General features: G+C 39.4%; 1 protein-coding gene across 2 annotated transcripts in view; it reads left to right on the forward strand.

The window, feature by feature from the left end:
• The window catches only part of gnao1 (G protein subunit alpha o1), a 151,484-nt gene that overhangs the window by 113,737 nt on the left and 19,923 nt on the right, over positions 1 to 17,824 (forward strand). Inside the window, exons 5-7 of one of the 2 annotated variants that reach the window (XM_062961609.1) lie at positions 5,972 to 6,100; positions 6,224 to 6,353; positions 15,237 to 15,390. In XM_062961609.1, coding sequence (XP_062817679.1) covers positions 5,972 to 6,100; positions 6,224 to 6,353; positions 15,237 to 15,390 — 413 coding nt within the window. The remainder of the gene's footprint in view (positions 1 to 5,971; positions 6,101 to 6,223; positions 6,354 to 15,236; positions 15,391 to 17,824) is intronic. The other variant, XM_062961610.1, reaches the window with a different exon arrangement.

Below are 17,824 nucleotides of genomic sequence, written 5' to 3' on the forward strand. Positions count from 1 at the left end.
GTGATCTTGTTTGCTGTGTACTAATCTTGTTGTGTATCTAATAATAATAATAATAATAATAATAATAATAATAATAATAATAATAATACATCACACAGTCCTAAAAGCTTGGGAAGTGTTCGACTTGTGATTTTGTGATACGAAATCCAGCATATCTATCTTGTTTGCTGTGTCATGAAATAACAACAACAACAAATGCAATTAAGGCCAAGATCGAAAAAACAGCTGATGACCCAAAATGCAGACTGTGCAAGGAAACCGACGAAACCATGGATCATATCCTCACCTGCTGTAAGAAAATCTCATAGACAGACTACAAACAGAGGCACAACTATGTGGCCTAAATGATCCATTGGAACTTATGCCTCAAGTACTACCTCCCAGCAGCAAAGAACTGGTGGGATCACAAACCTGCAAAAGTATTGGAAAATGAGCACGCAAAGATACTGTGGGACTTCCGAATCCAGACTGACAAAGTTCTGGAACACAACACACCAGACATCACAGTTGTGGAAAAGAAAAAGGTTTGGATCATTGATGTCGCCATCCCAGATGACAGTCGCATTGACGAAAAACAACAGGAAAAACTCAGCCGCTATCAGGACCTCAAGATTGAACTTCAAAGACTCTGGCAGAAACCAGTGCAGGTGGTCCCGGTGGTGATGGGCACACTGGGTGCCGTGCCAAAAGATCTCAGCCGGCATTTGGAAACAATAGACATTGACAAAATCACGATCTGCCATCTGCAAAAGGCCACCCTGCTGGGATCTGAGCGCATCATCCGAAAATACATCACACAGTCCTAGACACTTGGAAAGTGTTCGACTTGTGATTTTGTGAAACGAAATCCAGCATATCTATCTTGTTTGCTGTGTCATACAATAAAATAATAATAATAATAATAATAATAATAATAATAATAATAATAATAATAATAATAATATATCACACAGTCCTAGACACTTGGAAAGTGTTCGACTTGTGATTTTGTGATATGAAATCCAGCATATCTATCTTGTTTGCTGTGTCATACAATAAAATAATAATAATAATAATAATAATAATAATAATAATAATAATAATAATATATCACACAGTCCTAGACACTTGGGAAGTGTTCGACTTGTGATTTTGTGATATGAAATCCAGCATATCTATCTTGTTTGCTGTGTCATACAATAAAATAATAATAATAATTATTATAATAATAATATATCACACAGTCCTAGACACTTGGGAAGTGTTCGACTTGTGATTTTGTGATACGAAATCCAGCATATCTATCTTGTTTGCTGTGTCATACTAAAATAATAATAATAATAATAATAATAATAATAATAATAATATATCACACAGTCCTAGACACTTGGGAAGTGTTCGACTTGTGATTTTGTGATATGAAATCCAGCATATCTATCTTGTTTGCTGTGTCATACAATAAAATAATAATAATAATAATAATAATAATAATAATAATAATAATAATAATAATAATACATCACACAGTCCTAGACACTTGGGAAGTGTTCGACTTGTGATTTTGTGATACGAAATCCAGCATATCTATCTTGTTTGCTGTGTCATACTAAAATAATAATAATAATAATAATAATAATAATAATAATAATAATAATAATACATCACACAGTCCTAGACACTTGGGAAGTGTTCGACTTGTGATTTTGTGATACGAAATCCAGCATGTCTATCTTGTTTGCTGTGTCATACAATAAAATGATGATGATGATGATGATGAATAGGCATGCCGTTTTTCATTGCCTCTCTATCTGAGATGGGAGAAATACTGTTTTTTTTTTTCAAAAGAACATCACAGATGTTGACAATGTACTTCCCTGATGCAGCGTCAGGAGTGGAATGAGTCATCAGTAGCGAACGCTCTGGGTTTATTATCACTTGGCGACTCATTGGGGGGAAAGCACATTGACACAGAGGAACACGGGACTGAGCCCGTGCCAGACACTGCCTGCGATCCTACATGGCTCATGTGGAACTACTCTGCGTGGAGTCATTTATCACCCCACAGAGGGTGATATTTATTTTCCCAAAAGGAAGATTTCCACCAGTTACGGAATGGAGAATCACGGAAGCCTATGACTGTGCCTTCCTATGCAGATTCAAAGTAATATCTGGTGAAGCCAGCCACACAAACCGCTTTCTTTCAGGCACATTGGGATGGCTTCAAGGGCTGTGCAGATCTTCCAAGGCAGAAGAGCTTTGGTTGCTGAAGACGGGAAGGGAATATCAACCTCCACCATAACCAACGTCATAGTCAGAATCCATGAAGATAATAGACATTGGTTTCAATTTGGAAACAAAAGCCAAAATCTTGTTGGTGTCCTACACACACTGACATTCCCTTATGCACACAGGTATACTTTTTCACTATTGCACCATCGTCAATGTCATATCAATTTCATTGTGGGGCCAGTAGAGTGTAATTTTATTTTATTTTTAACTCATTTGTTTGTTTGTTTACAGTATTTATATTCCGCCCTTCTTTCTCACCCCGAAGAGGACTCAGAGCGGATCACAATGCACATATACATGGCAAACATTCAATGCCATTAGATATACAACATATATAGACAGACACCGAGGCAATTTAACATTTTCCAGCTTCCGGCTTCATGAGAGTATGCTCGATTCCAGCCACAGGGGGAGCTGCGACTTCACCATCCAGTCGCCAAACATGTCGTAGTAAACAAAGAATATATACCTTTGGCTTATCTAAAATTGACCAATGGCTGAGGATCTTCCTCACCTTCCACACCTACTTTGGCACAAGTGATGCCAATGACCTAACTTGTTTACTCTGAGCTTTCTTCTCTCTTTGGAACTTTCTGGAGAAAGGCACCAGCTCACAGGAAGGGAGGGACATATGCAAAGGCAAAAAGTTTACTATTTTCTGGCTTATGGTCCCTTCATCGTTTCTGTGCAATTGGACAATTTCAGGCATTCTTTAGCCCAACACTTCTCGTTTTAGAATAAATGCTTCTCATGGCTACAAAATAGCCTAGTGCCCAAAAACGTTGCCCATTGGAAGACATTTAGAGGCCAAAAAAATGATATCAAGCTTGCTAATTGCAACATTTACACTTGCTTCAAACAGACAAGGGCTCTTTCTCCCACCCTGGAGATTATTCCACAGATATATACACACTCCACTTGCCTCACTTCCAACAGGCCTCTGAAGATGCCAGCCACAGATGCAGGCGAAATATTAGGAGATTTTTTTTTTTCGTGTCAAGACGACTTGAGAAACTGCAAGACGCTTCTGGTATGAGAGAATTGGCCGTCTGCGAGGACGTTGCCCAGGGGACGCCCGGATCATGGGATAATACCCTGTTTCCCTGAAAATAAGACGTCCCCAGAAAATAAGACCTAGTAGAGGTTTTGCTGAATTGCTAAATATAAGGCCTCCCTCGAAAGTAAGACCTAGTAAAGTTTTTGTTTGGAAGCATACAGGATCAGTAAATGTACATACCATAGATTGTTGTACATGGAAATAAAGGTAGTATCAAGAAATAATAATAATAATAATAATAATAATAATAATAATAATAATAATAATAACAACAACAACTTTATTCTTGTATCCCACCTCCATCTCCCAGAAGGGACTCAGGGCAGCTTACACAGGGACAAGCCCAACAACAACATAAATTCACATACAAACAAAAAATTAAAACAGTAATTTTAAAACAGTATAGCAATAAAATATAATATAGAAATTCTTGAAAGGATTCAGAGTTTGGTTATGCTGTTTTGTGATGACAACTACTGTACAGTAGATAATAAATTTTCATTTTTTAAAAATTCAACCATAAATGTGAATTCGTCTTTGTGGAAAAATAAGACGTCCCCTGAAAATAAGCCCTAGCGCATCTTTGGGAGCAAAAATTAATATAAGACACTGTCTTCTTTTCGGGGAAACAGGGTACTACTGGAATATGGCCATACAGCCCGAAAAACTCACAGGAACCCAATGTTGCCGGCCACGAAAGCCTTCGACAACACAAAGTTTCAGATCTCTATGTTTTAATTCACTGGAATTTAACGTCTTGTTTCGACTTAATTAAAATGGTAACATGACGGATGTTTGAGTCCAAGGGTTGCTTAGACAGCTGGCAGCGTCGAACTGGATGGAGGCCAGGAATGAATTTCATCACGGGCCACTAGATTGCAAGGGAAGAAGTCTCCCTCCCTGGCATGGAGCCGGGCCAACGGAGAGCTGGCCTAGGGCATCACCAGGTCCTGCCCAGCTCCATCGCGGCCGGTTAGCCTTTCCAGTGACCCAGGATAAAACACTAGCTGACACAGAGAGAGAGATGGGGTTGAGAATCGCTTACATCAGGACTTTCCAGCTGGCAAGAGGAACGAGAAGGCGACATTTCACAAGGCCTGCCCAAGTTCTTCCGCCTAAGACAGGCATCAGGGAAATGCGAAAGCAGAAGCATCTCGTTCAGTCGAAGGAGACCGATTCTAGAGCGGTGATTGACCTCAAATTGGCCAAAATCGAGGTCTATTTAAAAACGTGCTGTGATGAAAACAACAATGTTGTAGAGCATGTAGATTGGCATCTTATACTATTATTACCTGGCTAGCTGTTACACCCCAGGGCTGCGAGGGCACCCTGAAAACCACACAGGGGCCAGTAGTAGTGTAAATCAATATAAAGAATAGTCCATAGTATAAAGTCTTAAACTATTCAAATCAAGTCCATTAAAGTCTCTCACTTGTAATCCACAAATAGAACTCATTAGTTCCAGCAAGAAGTCAGAGTTAGTCTATAAACGCCGTCCAAACAGGGTCAGCCAGAAACTGCAAGGAACAGGAACAAGATACTGGTATATGGAGTCCTCTTCCAAGAATGGCAAAGTTGACACCACAACCAGAGGGGCACCTTTAAGAAGTTCTCAAGGCCAACCTTTGACTCCATCTCACACCCTCCCTTCAACTCCTTTCCTTCGCAAAAGATTCCCTCCGATTAAAAGCAGTATCCTCCCCTGCGTCAACAACATCCGGTAAAACCAACCTTGACTGAGGATCGGAATGTTCGCCAATTAATGGATTCTCTGGCTCCACAACTTCAGGCACCTGCAAAGGCATTGGGCTTTGATCCAAGTACTGGATGGGTGCAAAATCCGAATCAGACTCTGAATCAAACTCTAACTCCTGCTGAAGAACAGGCCATGACGGCTGAGTTACAACACTATGGGCTCGGGCTGTGGCGCAGGCTGTAGAGCAGCTGCAATGAATCACTGCAGTGAATCACTCTGACCAGGAGGTCGTGAGTTCGAGGCCCGCTCGGAGCCTATGTTCACCTATATGTGTAATGTGATCCGCCCTGAGTCCCCTTCGGGGTGAGAAGGGTGGAATATAAATGCTGTAAAAAAAAAAACTATCTGTGCCCGGCCCCACGTTGCTGTGGCTTATAGTAATCATTTGTTGGCCAGGTGGAATAGCAGTGAATAGCCTTGCAGCCTCAAAGCCTGGCACCCTCCATCAAAGAGTCGCTTTGAAGCCTGGCTACTTCCTTAGTAGGGGAATCACTGTTTGGCCTTGTCTGGGAGGATCCTGTGTTGGGCCCTGTTAGCTGGCCCTGATTGTTTCCTTTCTGGAATTCCCAATTTCCCTGCTTTCAGAGTGTTGCTCTTTATTTACTGTCCCGGTTTTAGAGATTATATTGTTCTGTATTAATACTACAGTAATTATTTCATATTATATTTATAATCTTATATTATCTGCTTAGAAGTGGATTATATGAGGCCCCTTCTACACAGCTGTATAAAATCCACACTGGATAGGTAGATAGATGGATGGATGGAAGGAAGGATAGGATAGGATAACACAATCTTAAGATTTTTGTCCTCATTTCCTACGATAATGTAAAAAATGTAATGTTAAGATTTTCTCCTAAGGTTGGTTTCCTCCTGTGTTTGTTTTTCAGCTACCTAGACAGCTTAGATAGAATTGGAGGCGCGGACTACCAGCCAACAGAGCAAGACATCCTTCGAACCAGGGTCAAAACAACCGGAATCGTAGAAACCCATTTCACATTCAAAAACCTCCACTTCAGGTTAGTGCCGTCAAAACAAAAATTGTGGTTAAAAGATGCCGTGCCCATATTTTCCTTTGCATGCCTGCATTCGAAATGCTCAATAGAGGCGGAAAGAATGTATGTAATGATTCATTCCCGCAGGCTCTTTGATGTCGGGGGCCAGAGGTCAGAACGCAAGAAATGGATCCACTGTTTCGAGGACGTCACAGCAATTATTTTCTGTGTCGCGCTGAGCGGATACGACCAGGTGCTCCATGAAGACGAGACCACGGTGAGTATCCCCGGCGGGACGGAAACTCTCCCGGAAAAGTCTCGGCTTTTCTGTTTTGCCACATTCGGCTCGAGTTCACGGTGCGATATCAATCTTCGAGGCGGAGACTCGACAGAATCTAAGAGATATATGCCTTGTTGTTCTTATGTCTGCCTTTGACTGTTAAATGCAAATGCGAGTCTCGTTCTGATACCAACTGTTGGATTTATGTCTTCTGTTCCTCGTGAAGCCATTCGACCAGGTAACACAACTTTTTGCGCTGTTGCACATGTTGCCAGATCTCTCGTCATTTCTTTGTTTATTCTCAGCCAAAACGAGCATCTGGTCTTATTTTAAAATAAATTGTAGTTGGACTTCTGCATTACTTTATTATTATTATTACTATTTACAGTATTTATATTCCGCCTTTCTCATCAGGGCGGATCACAATGTACATATAATATACTTGGCAAACATAATAATAATAATAATAATAATAATAATAATAATAATAATAATAATAATAATAATTTATAAATATATAATATATTGTATATACATATAATATTGATAATAATATTATAATGGAATACAATATTATATTAATAATAATACAATATAATAATATTAATTATATATTATATATTAAATATAATATTACTATTATTTACAGTATTTATATTCCGCCTTTCTCATCAGGGCGGATCACAATGTACATATACTTGGCAAACATAATAATAATAATAATAATAATAATAATAATAATAATAATAATAATTTATAAATATATAATATATTGTATATACATATAATATTGATAATAATATTATAATGGAATACAATATTATACTACTAATAATACAATACAATAATATTAATAATATATTATATATTAAATACTAATTACTAATAATATTAGCATATAATGTTATAGTACAATATAGTAATTTAATGCTTATATTGTGCTATGCTAATAATATATTTGATTTGTAAGCCGCTCTAAGTCCCCTTTGGGGTGAGAAGAGCGGGATATAAATGTAATAAATAAATAAACATTCAATGCCATAGACATACACACACAGACAGAGACACAGAGGCTATTTAACATTTTCCAGCTTCTGGCTTCATGAGGGTATGCTCGATTCCGGCCACAGGAGGAGCTGTTGCTTCATCGTCCACTGTGACGCCGAGTCCTTGATGGAGTACTTCCTCATTCTTCTGCATGCACGCTGCTAGACATTTTTATGGCGATTAGTTAAATTAGCCTTGCCACATAAGCAGTCCCTAAATTTTCCTACTTGACAGATGCAACTGTCTTTTGGGTTGCTTAGGTAAACAACGACCTGGCGTATTTAATGGTCGGGTGCTCAATCTGTATGGTGAAAATAAATTAGTTAAATTAGCCTCCCCGCATAAAACGGTACCTAAATTTCCTCAATCCGACCCAGGCTCTTGGTCAGTAGTGATTTATTGCAGCTGGCTACTAACCAGTTGCGCCACAGCCCAGCCCATAAATTTATGAAAATTATTGGTGAATGTTTAGATTCTTAATTTTTCTCCCCCCTTCTTGCATGTTTCTTAATAGTGATTTGCTTGCACTAATCTAACTTAAAGGTGCTTAAAGTAGGTGAAAACAAGCAACAAGAGGGATGGAAAGTATGGAGACCTAGGTGACGACGAAAGCAGGATTGTGATGCATGTTATTGGATTATTCTTTGTGTGTCTATTTTGATGAACTTTGGAGATTCTGCCATGAATTAATGTTCTTTGGTGCCCACAGCATACAAAAGGTGATACTTACTCCTCGAATGCTCATCCTACTAATGCTATTCTCTTTTCTTTTTCTTCTTCTCCTTTTTGGGGTTCAATGAATGCTACACACTTCTCTTGCAGAACGCCTTCTCTTTTGTTCCTACCACATCTCAGGACGACATTGGGGGACGCTTTCCTGATTCTTTTTAATGTCCAAATGTAGACTTTCTCCCAAGAAGGGCCACTTATGGGATGCACTTGGGGTTCAAAAGGCTGCGGATAGACTTGGCTTCTTGTTTTGTGCAGCAACAGCATACGGTTTTTGCATTTATTTACAGCATTTATATTCCGCCCTTCTTTCTCACCCCGAAGGGGACTCAGGGCGGATCACATTGCACACATAAAGGCAAACATTCAATGCCATAACATATAACAGAGACAGAGACAAGACGCAGGCACGGGCTGGCCTCGAACTCATGACCTCTTGGTCAGAGTGATTTGTTGCAGCTGGTTTGCTTTCCAGCCTGTGCCACAGCCCGGCCCGACATGTCTCTTAGCCATTGCAAAATTTGTAAAACTTCACTTTCTTGCTCCTGGAAATTTGACTGGAACAACTATGTCCATAAATACCTCATGTAATTCCTTCATAAATTTACAAATTATTTAAGTTTGGTTTATCTCCCCCTTTTCATACCCTGTTTCCCCGAAAATAAGACAGTGTCTTATATTAATTTTTGCTCCCAAAGATCTTATTTTCAGGGGATGTCTTATTTTTCCACAAAGAATAATTCACATTTATGGTTGAATTTTTAAAAAATTAAAATGTATTATCTACTGTACAGTAGTTGTCATCACAAACCATCATAACCAAACTGTGAATCCTTTCAAGAATTTCTATATTATTTTTTATCGCTATACTGTTTTTAAATTACAGTAGAGTCTCACTTATCCAACATAAACGGGCCGGCAGAACGTTGGATAAGCGAATATGTTGGATAATAAGGAGAGATTAAGAAGAAGCCTATTAAACATCAAATTAGGTTATGATTTTACAAATTAAGCACCAAAACATCATGTTTTACAACAAATTTAACAGAAAAAAGTAGTTCAATACGCAGTAATGTTATGTTGTAATTACAGTATTTACGAATTTAGCACCAAAATATCACGATATATTGAAAACATTGACTACAAAAATGCGTTGGATAATCCAGAACGTTGGATAAGTGAGTGTTGGATAAGTGAGACTCTACTGTACTGTTTTAAATTTCTGTTCGTATGTAAATTTATGTTGTTGTTGGGCTTGTCCCTGTGTAAGCTGCCCTGAGTCCCTTCTGGGAGATGGAGGTGGGATACAAGAATAAAATTATTATAATATTATTATTATTTCTTGTTACTACCTTTATTTCCATGTACAACAATCTATCCTGCATGCTTCCAAACAAAAACTTTGCTAGGTCTTACTTTCGGGGGAGGCCTTATATTTAGGGGGAACAGGGTAGGAAAGATATTTTTCAATATTATGTATACAACACTGCACGAAACTGCTCAAAGTATGTTCAGAGCACAGGTGTTCTATTCTTACAAGATGCACAGTGATACAACAAGTTCTTTATCCTTATCAAAGCAATATTTATAGAGCTGCAGTAAAATTTTATCAAAAATGTTATGGCTTTCTGTATATTTGCAGGACAATGTGTTCTTGGTACGTTTTGGTGCTCGACTTGCGGGATAAAAAAAAAAAACTCAGAGGGTTCAAGGCTCAGCCGCCCCTTGAGAAACTGCTCAGCGTGCATTTGTTTTGTTCTGTTACATAAGAGGAAGGTTTGTTTGTCGGGGGACGAAAGTGTCAGAGCAAGATGGGAAGAGTCGGGGGAGGAAATTGCCTGCGGATGTTCGAGTTTGTCCGATGCTCAGCTGGCAAAGCGTCCGCGGGTCCGTGAACGCAGCTCCATTGGGGCGGCAACTTCCATGAATCCTCCGAAAGGAGAAGCAGTATCCCCACGTTGGAGGGAGAGAAATATATACTGATTTGAAGTGTATCCTATTTGAAAAATGTAAACATCACAGAGATAAGCTTCCAAAACACTTGGCTGCGTCCTTTCATTGTCAAAGGTACAACATGAGAACATGGAGCAGAACCTGTTTGTTGACTCTGGATCATCTTCGAACTTCTTTTTAGAAGGAAATTGCAGAATGTATTTTTCCTAACAAGTACTTGGAAGCCCCATCCTCCCTGTTTTATAATGTACTAGCTGTGCCCAGCCACACGTTGCTGTGGCAAAGTGGTGGTGGTATTGGTTAAAAGTTGTTGTGGAATTTTTATTTGACGTTATTTGTATTTTTTTAATTAATTTTATTGTAACTTATATTTTTTATTTATTATATTTTATTATTTTGTTGTATTATTTTTAGTTATTTTGTTATAGCATTTTATTGTATTAATTTTTTAGTGTTTTTAATTATTTTTATTGTATTATTTGTATTTATTTTATTTTTTATTCTTTTATTAACACTGGGCTGAGTGGGTTGCTAGGAGACCAAGTGGGCGGAGCTTAGCCTTCTAAGTGGCCGCAATTGGATGAAAACAATTATTGCTCTCCCTCTAAGTAGGACTTTATTTTTCTTTCTTTTTTTGTTGAATCAACCTAGAGGCATGGATGATGGGTTGTGTTGTCAAATTTCGAGGTTGGGGGGCCTGTAGTGTTGTTGTTTTGTGGGTCGCCGTGATGCCATCACTCATTTATATGTATAGACTAGCTGTGCCCGGCCACGCGTTGCTGTGGCATTGTCTGGTGGTATTGGTGAGAAATTGTTGAGGTAGTGGTGGTATTGAATGTCTGTTGAATGGTTGTCTTTATGTTTAGTAAGCACACTGAAGTGGATTATATGGCAGTGTGGAGTCAAGATAATCCAGTCCAAAGCAGATAATATAAGATTCTAAATGGGTTATATAGCTGTTTGGAAGGGCCTTGAGTCTACACTGCCATATAATCCAGTTAAAATCTGATAATCTGTGGAAGAGGCCTAAGTGAGGCCTAACTTGCCTGTCCCCTAGGCTGAGTGGGTTGCTAGTGGGTGGAGCTTAGCCTTCAAACTGGCAGCAATTGGATAAAAGCAATTATTCCTCTCCCTGTAATTAGGACTTTATTTTTCTTTTCTTTTTGTTGTATCAACCTAGAGGCGTGGATGATGGGTTGTGTTGTCAAATTTCGAGGCGAATGAGGCATATTTAAAGACTGTTGATTCCCTCTGTAAGAATTCAGAGAGACTGCTGTATATATTGTTGCCCTGTTTGTAGATTCTGTGTCACAACTGGAGACTTGAATAGTTCACCATTGAACTGTATTGGAAGCCTCTAGGCACCATTGCAATGTGCATAGTAGGGTTGTGCATTCAGGGTAAACCTTGACCCGTTTCGTGTCCTGTTTTTTGGTGGAGGCCCCGATCCATTTTTGGGAGTCTCCTGAAATCGGGAGAGTAGATATCTGTTTTCGGCTTGGGGCCCCAAAAGATCTGTTTCCTATGGGACCGTTATGCTCTCCTTCCTGTCCGTTTCGTGCTCCTGAAGAAACGAAAGAAACGGTAGAAACGAATTCTCTGCACAACTCTAATGCATAGTCATTTCTAGTAGGATTTGTACTATTTCATTATTCCTGATTCGACCTGGAAAACCATTTCCTTGGATCTGTCCGATGTGCATTTGTGTGAACTAACATATGTTGTGGTTATTTCTGGAACGACCTGCAAGCAGGTGGCTTTGCTTGGCTCGGCTATGAGGGATGTTTTTGTTAAGGAAACAGCCGGTGTCTCAGATGGAAAGGAACATACTTTATTATTAATCCACCTTAGTGATGGGCTTGAAGGGTGGCGGAAAGATCCTTAGCTCCATGCAACATCCTGTACTACCTTCCAAATGGTACTACACTTGCTATCATCCCCAGCCAACAAACAGTACACCTACCTCTATTTCATCGTCTCAGATTTCACCTTTATTTTAACATCGTCGTATTATTTTCTGACTGCTCTAAAATGGCTAGGAGGCAATAAACTAAAAATAAGTTTGTTTAGAGTGTACATTTTTTGATAACAAAGGAAACAAATATGGTTTGTTGAGTTTTTCTAAGGAAGTGGTTCTCAAACCATGGGTCTCCAGATGTTTTAGCCTTCAACTCCCAGAAATCCTAACAGCTGGTAAACTGGCTGGGATTTCTGGGAATTGTAGGTCAAAACACTCTGGGGACCCACAGGTTGAGAACCACTGTTCTAAGGAGATGGTACATTTACATCAATTTGACTTAATTTTCACATTGGAGTATATTAATACCTGGATATCCTTTTAGCTTGAGTCCAGTTACACTGTTAGTCACAAATAATGCTACTATATTTCTTCCATTCTAAGATGTACCCTTTATAAACATCTCTAAAAACGAGATGTAGCTTCAAATCGCAGGGGTATTTTATGTACAAGGGTTGAATGGGTTACTTGGGTTTGGATGGGAATATTGTGCTTCAATTTTTTACAAGCAGGCTCGCCTACCTATTATTAACCCATTACTGAGCAACCTTTCCGGTAGATCAGCCCAGTTCCAAGTAAAGTTTTTCCTAGGTGATAGTTTCCCCCATGTTTTGCTCTGAGGTAGCCAGGATTAGACAATGTCAAGTTCACTTTATTATGGTCAACTTCCTGTATTCGACTCAGGTTGAAACTTGCCTTGTATATATTTGCACTTTTTACCCTTGTTCATGTGCATCTAGAATTGGACTCGTCCTCTTTTTAAGTGGTCTTATCCGTTTATGAATCTGCTGTGCACTTTTTCCATGGAGCAAATTGAGTCTTTGAACCGTGATAAAGATTGGTTGATTGATAAAATGCTTTGATAACTCCATTTGAGAAACCAGAATCGATCTTTGGCAAAGGGTGGGGATTGTTTGGTTGTGTTCCATCTGATGAAGCTTCCAAGTAGATATTGAAATAACCTTCCTGTAATGAAGTATGAATTTTTGGTTTACAGATGTTATGTTTAATTGTGTGTTTGTGTTTTAAAAGGGTAAGTATTACAATTATTGCATCTCAGCACTCAGAGGCTGGTTGCCATGGAGAAGTGGGCAGAGCCAACTGTCGTTTTGTTGAAAAAGTGCAGAGTTTAAAAAAGGGATTCAGTCTGTGCTCTGATGAGGCACAGGGAAGATTGATCCTAGGTTGAGGGGATCTGGGAGACTCAATTGTTCATTTTGAGTCGGTTTAAAATAAATTTGGTGGCTTATTTAATATAGTCTGTGTCCTGGTAAGGAACAGAGAATCTGTGATCGTATATCACAGAGGTGACTGTGGTTTACAAGTAGCAGAGGATAAAGTTCTAACTACTTTAAATAAAAGAAGTGACACTTTAGGGAGTTTGACTCACCTCATTCTAGTATTGTAACTGTTAGTAAAAGTGCCTCTAAGTGAGAAACAAAATTGTAACCACTAAGCTCTGTGCCTGAATAAACTTGTTATTGTTCCTCCAACATCTAAGCCTCTGTCACATATATTATAAACCAAGTTGCGTTACCATCTAAAGTGAATAAGAAGAAGAAAGAAAGAAAAAACAAATTAAAAGGTCTCCTCTCTGAGTCTTTGGTGGTTGCATCTTTACTAATTGGTGGCGGAACCTTAGACGTTCTTAGTCCTTTACAAATTGGTAGCAGTCGTTATTAGCGCTTTATAAATTCCTATCTGTCCTCTTTCTTCGGTGGGTGATGATCGATGTCAGTTTTTTTTTTTTTGTGGTGGGAACTAGAGGGCTCCCATCAATAACTTGGTGTAAACGGCTCTCCGATCTGTAACCTGCTTTTTGCCTTTCGATCGCTACCGCCCCTTGGCTCTTTGGGTTGGCTCTTTGGACCTCCGTTCTCTCGCTATGCCATTTCCGCCAGAGAGAGGCCCTCCGGCTTCCACTTCTCGCTCCAAACAAACTTCCAGCAAGCCTCTGCACCAGCGCCACTTTTCCTGGGCCGCCAGACCTTCCCTAACCAAAGCAAGGCCAAAATAAATGCGATTTTGAGAGACCCTCCAAATTTTGGCAGGTATGACGCTTCTTTTGAACGATGAAAACAAAAAAAGAGTTGAAAGCAGCCGGGGAAAGGACTCGAATTGGCTGGTTTTTGCTGTGAGCTGTTTACCTACCGCCATTCACGAAACACTCACGGCTACTTAACCAATACGTCGATATTATTATTACGATCATTGTTGTTGTTGTCATCTACTTACTTGTTTACTGCATGACATCCAACTAAAAAGCTCCCTTCCCTTTTTCATTTGCTGGGAGGAAAAAATATATATTTTTCTCTCTCCACATTGCCCCGAAGCCAAATCTAATCTTTTTCCTTGAGGCATGACCTAACCTCAGCCAAGGTCGCCCGCTCATCTGTATTTCAGCCTTTTCTGTCCTTGCTTCTTCTTCTTCTCCTCCTTCTCTCTTGCTCTCCATTTAATTTGTATTGTTCATTTGTCTTATGAGATGCCTTCAGCCAAACCACCTTCCTCCCAAAAGCACTCACACTAATTTTTGTTCCTTTCTTTTAAAAAAATTAAAAAGAGTCGGCTGAACCAAAACGAAATAACAACTAAAGCCCAAGGTCACAGCAAGGGCGATGCCAAGACGAGTCCACCTTAGGGTCTGCTTTCAACTCTCGATTAATTCAAGGATTTTGACCGGTCCTTGGTTAATGTCTCCAACCAAATACACCACGTCTCCCCCCCACACGCAGGCACCAATGATACCGGCACGTTTCCGTGGGGAAATCTGCATGACCTGCACTTTGGTTTAGATTTTTGACCTTCTTAAGGTCCCTGCAAAATGTGCATGGTGCATGACCCTATACCAGAGCTGAAACCTCCTTAATCGATCTGCTATGCAAACTATACATCTCGGTCGAGATTTTTTGAATGCTACAGTCCTGTACGTTGACTCTATAACGACGGCAATTTTTTTTTTTAGTATGCATCCCTTTTTCCCCTTGAAACGTATACCTTGACATTATTATTTCCCCCGTTGTCTGCTTCCTTGTGTGCGTTTTCCTTTCTTAATTTTAGTCTCCTCCCTAAAGTGCTTGAAATGGCACCGTTGACCGTTGCGGCCCTGACGCCGTGTCTCCTTTGTGTTGCAGAACCGCATGCATGAATCACTGAAACTCTTTGATAGTATCTGTAACAACAAGTGGTTCACGGACACATCCATCATCCTCTTCCTCAACAAGAAGGACATCTTCGAAGAGAAGATCAAGAAGTCCCCATTAATGATCTGCTTTCCGGATTACCCAGGTGCGTAAAAACATTGGTTCTTGGGTTGCTGTGAGTTTTTCGGACTGGATAGCCATGTTCCGGCTGCATTCTCTCCTGACATTTTGCTTGAATCTGTGGCTGGCATCTTCAGGGATATGTTGGAGGTGAGGCAAGTGGAGTCCCTTCAGAAAGATGGAGGTGGGGTACAAAAATAAAGTTGTTGTTGATGTTGTTATTTTATTGTATGACACAGCAAACAAGATAGATATGCTGGATTTTGTTTCACAAAATCACAAGTCGAACACTTCCCAAGTGTCTAGGACTGTGTGATGTATTTTCAGATGATGTGTGCAGATCCAGTAGGGTGGCCTTTTGCAGTTGGCAGATCATAATTTTGTCAATGTCTATTGTTTCCAAATGCCAGCTGAGATGTTTTGGCACGGCACCCAATGTGCCCATCACCACCGGGACCACCTGCACTGGTTTCTGCCAGAGTCTTTGAAGTTCAGTCTTGAGGTCCTGATCACGGCTGAGTTTTTCCTGTTGTTGTTGTTGTTGTTGTTGTTGTTGTTGTTGTTATTATTATTATTATTATTATTATTATTATTATTATTATTATTAGAAACACAACAAGTTGAGTCCACAGCAGACACTCTGCTGGCTGTTGTATTGGATCCCACGTTGGACTCTTCCCAAGTGTCTAGGGCTGTGTGATGTATTATTATTATTATTATTATTATTATTATTATTATTATTATTATTATTATTATTATTTTATTATGACACAGCAAACAAGATAGATATGCTGGATTTCGTATCACAAAATCACAAGTCGAATACTTCCCAAGTGTCTAGGACTTTGTGATGTATTTCTGGATGATGCGTGCAGATCCCAGTAGGGTGGCCTTTTGCAGTTGGCAGATCGTGATTTTGTCAATGTCTATTGTTTCCAAATGCTGGCTGAGATTATTATTATTATTATTATTATTATTATTATTATTATTATTATTATTATTAGAAGCACAACAAGATGAGTCCACAGCAGACACTCTGCTGGCTGTTGTATTGGATCACATGTCGGACACTTCCCAAGATGATGATGATGATGATGATGATGATTGTGTTTTTTAATACTGGCAACCAAATTTGGTTCATTTTCATGGTTTCCTCCTTTCTGTTGAAAGGTTACCAACAGAAAGTACTGGTTACCAGTACTTTAAAAAACCAGAATCAAGTCAGTAAATAAGGAACACAACTGAGACACAGGGGAACTCCAGACAGCAAACAATCAAGTGCCAGTTGACACTTCTCAAACAGAGGGTGCCTCCAAGCAACAAAGGCCTGGCTACCTCTATGTAGATATGTTCAGTGATTGACTTTGAAAAACGTCACGGCTACTCAATGCTATTCAAGTTTGTTAATTGCAATATTCACACTTGCTTTACATAGACAAGGGTTGTTTCTCCCACCCTGGACATTCCACAGATATATATATACACTCCACTTGTTTCACTCCCAACAGACCTCTAAGGATGCAAGCCACAGATGCAGGCAAAATGTTAGGAACACCATTCAGAAACGAGAACTCCAGACAGCAAACAACCAAGTGCCAGTTAACACCTCTCAAACAGAGGATGCCTCCAGGCAACAGAAGCCTGCAGATACCCTCACTGATTGACTTTGCAGCTTCATGGCTACTCAGGGCTATTCAGGCTTGCTAATTGCAACATTCACACTTGCTTTAAACAGACGAAGATTCTTTCTCCCACCCTGGACATTATTCCACTCAACTTGCCTCACTTCCAAAGGACCTCTGAAGATGCCAGCCACAGATGCAGGTGAAACATGGGGAGAGAATGCAACTAGAACATAGCGCAAAACTCTCACAGCAACCCTGTTGTTGTTGTTGTTGTTGTTGTTGTTGTTGTTGTTGTTGTTGTTATCGAACACATCAGTACTAGCGACTGAATTAAGGACAATAAATCCTAATCTAGGGCTTGGAACTGAGACATTTCACAACCTGGGGTCCTTTTTAGTAAGTGAAACGTAAAAAAGGAAAGTATGGTATATAGTATGTAATGTAATATTATCTTCCATATAAACAACTTTTAGTGGCACTTGTTATACAAGCTGCAAAAGAAGGGGATTATGGTGTCGTATTTAACATCAATCTAAACTGGATTTGGCTAGAAACAGTGGTAGATCATAGCCCCGTCCCTATGGAATCTCTTACGTTTACTAGTAGTATATATTACAATGAATACTTTACTCAAGGTATCCACTCTTTGTATTCTCTCATTCACTACAATAGTATAGTTCTTAACATAAAGGAATACACTTGGCAACACCTGCAAAGGTAATATGGAAAAACTATTTCTATTTATAGTTAAAGTGCCAATTATGTCAAATAGAAATAAAAACCAAACAAAGTCTTATACAGTGGAGTCTCACTTATCCAACATAAACGGGCCGG

Source organism: Anolis carolinensis, unplaced genomic scaffold (genome assembly GCF_035594765.1).
Source record: "Anolis carolinensis isolate JA03-04 unplaced genomic scaffold, rAnoCar3.1.pri scaffold_9, whole genome shotgun sequence".
NCBI lineage: Eukaryota > Metazoa > Chordata > Lepidosauria > Squamata > Dactyloidae > Anolis > Anolis carolinensis.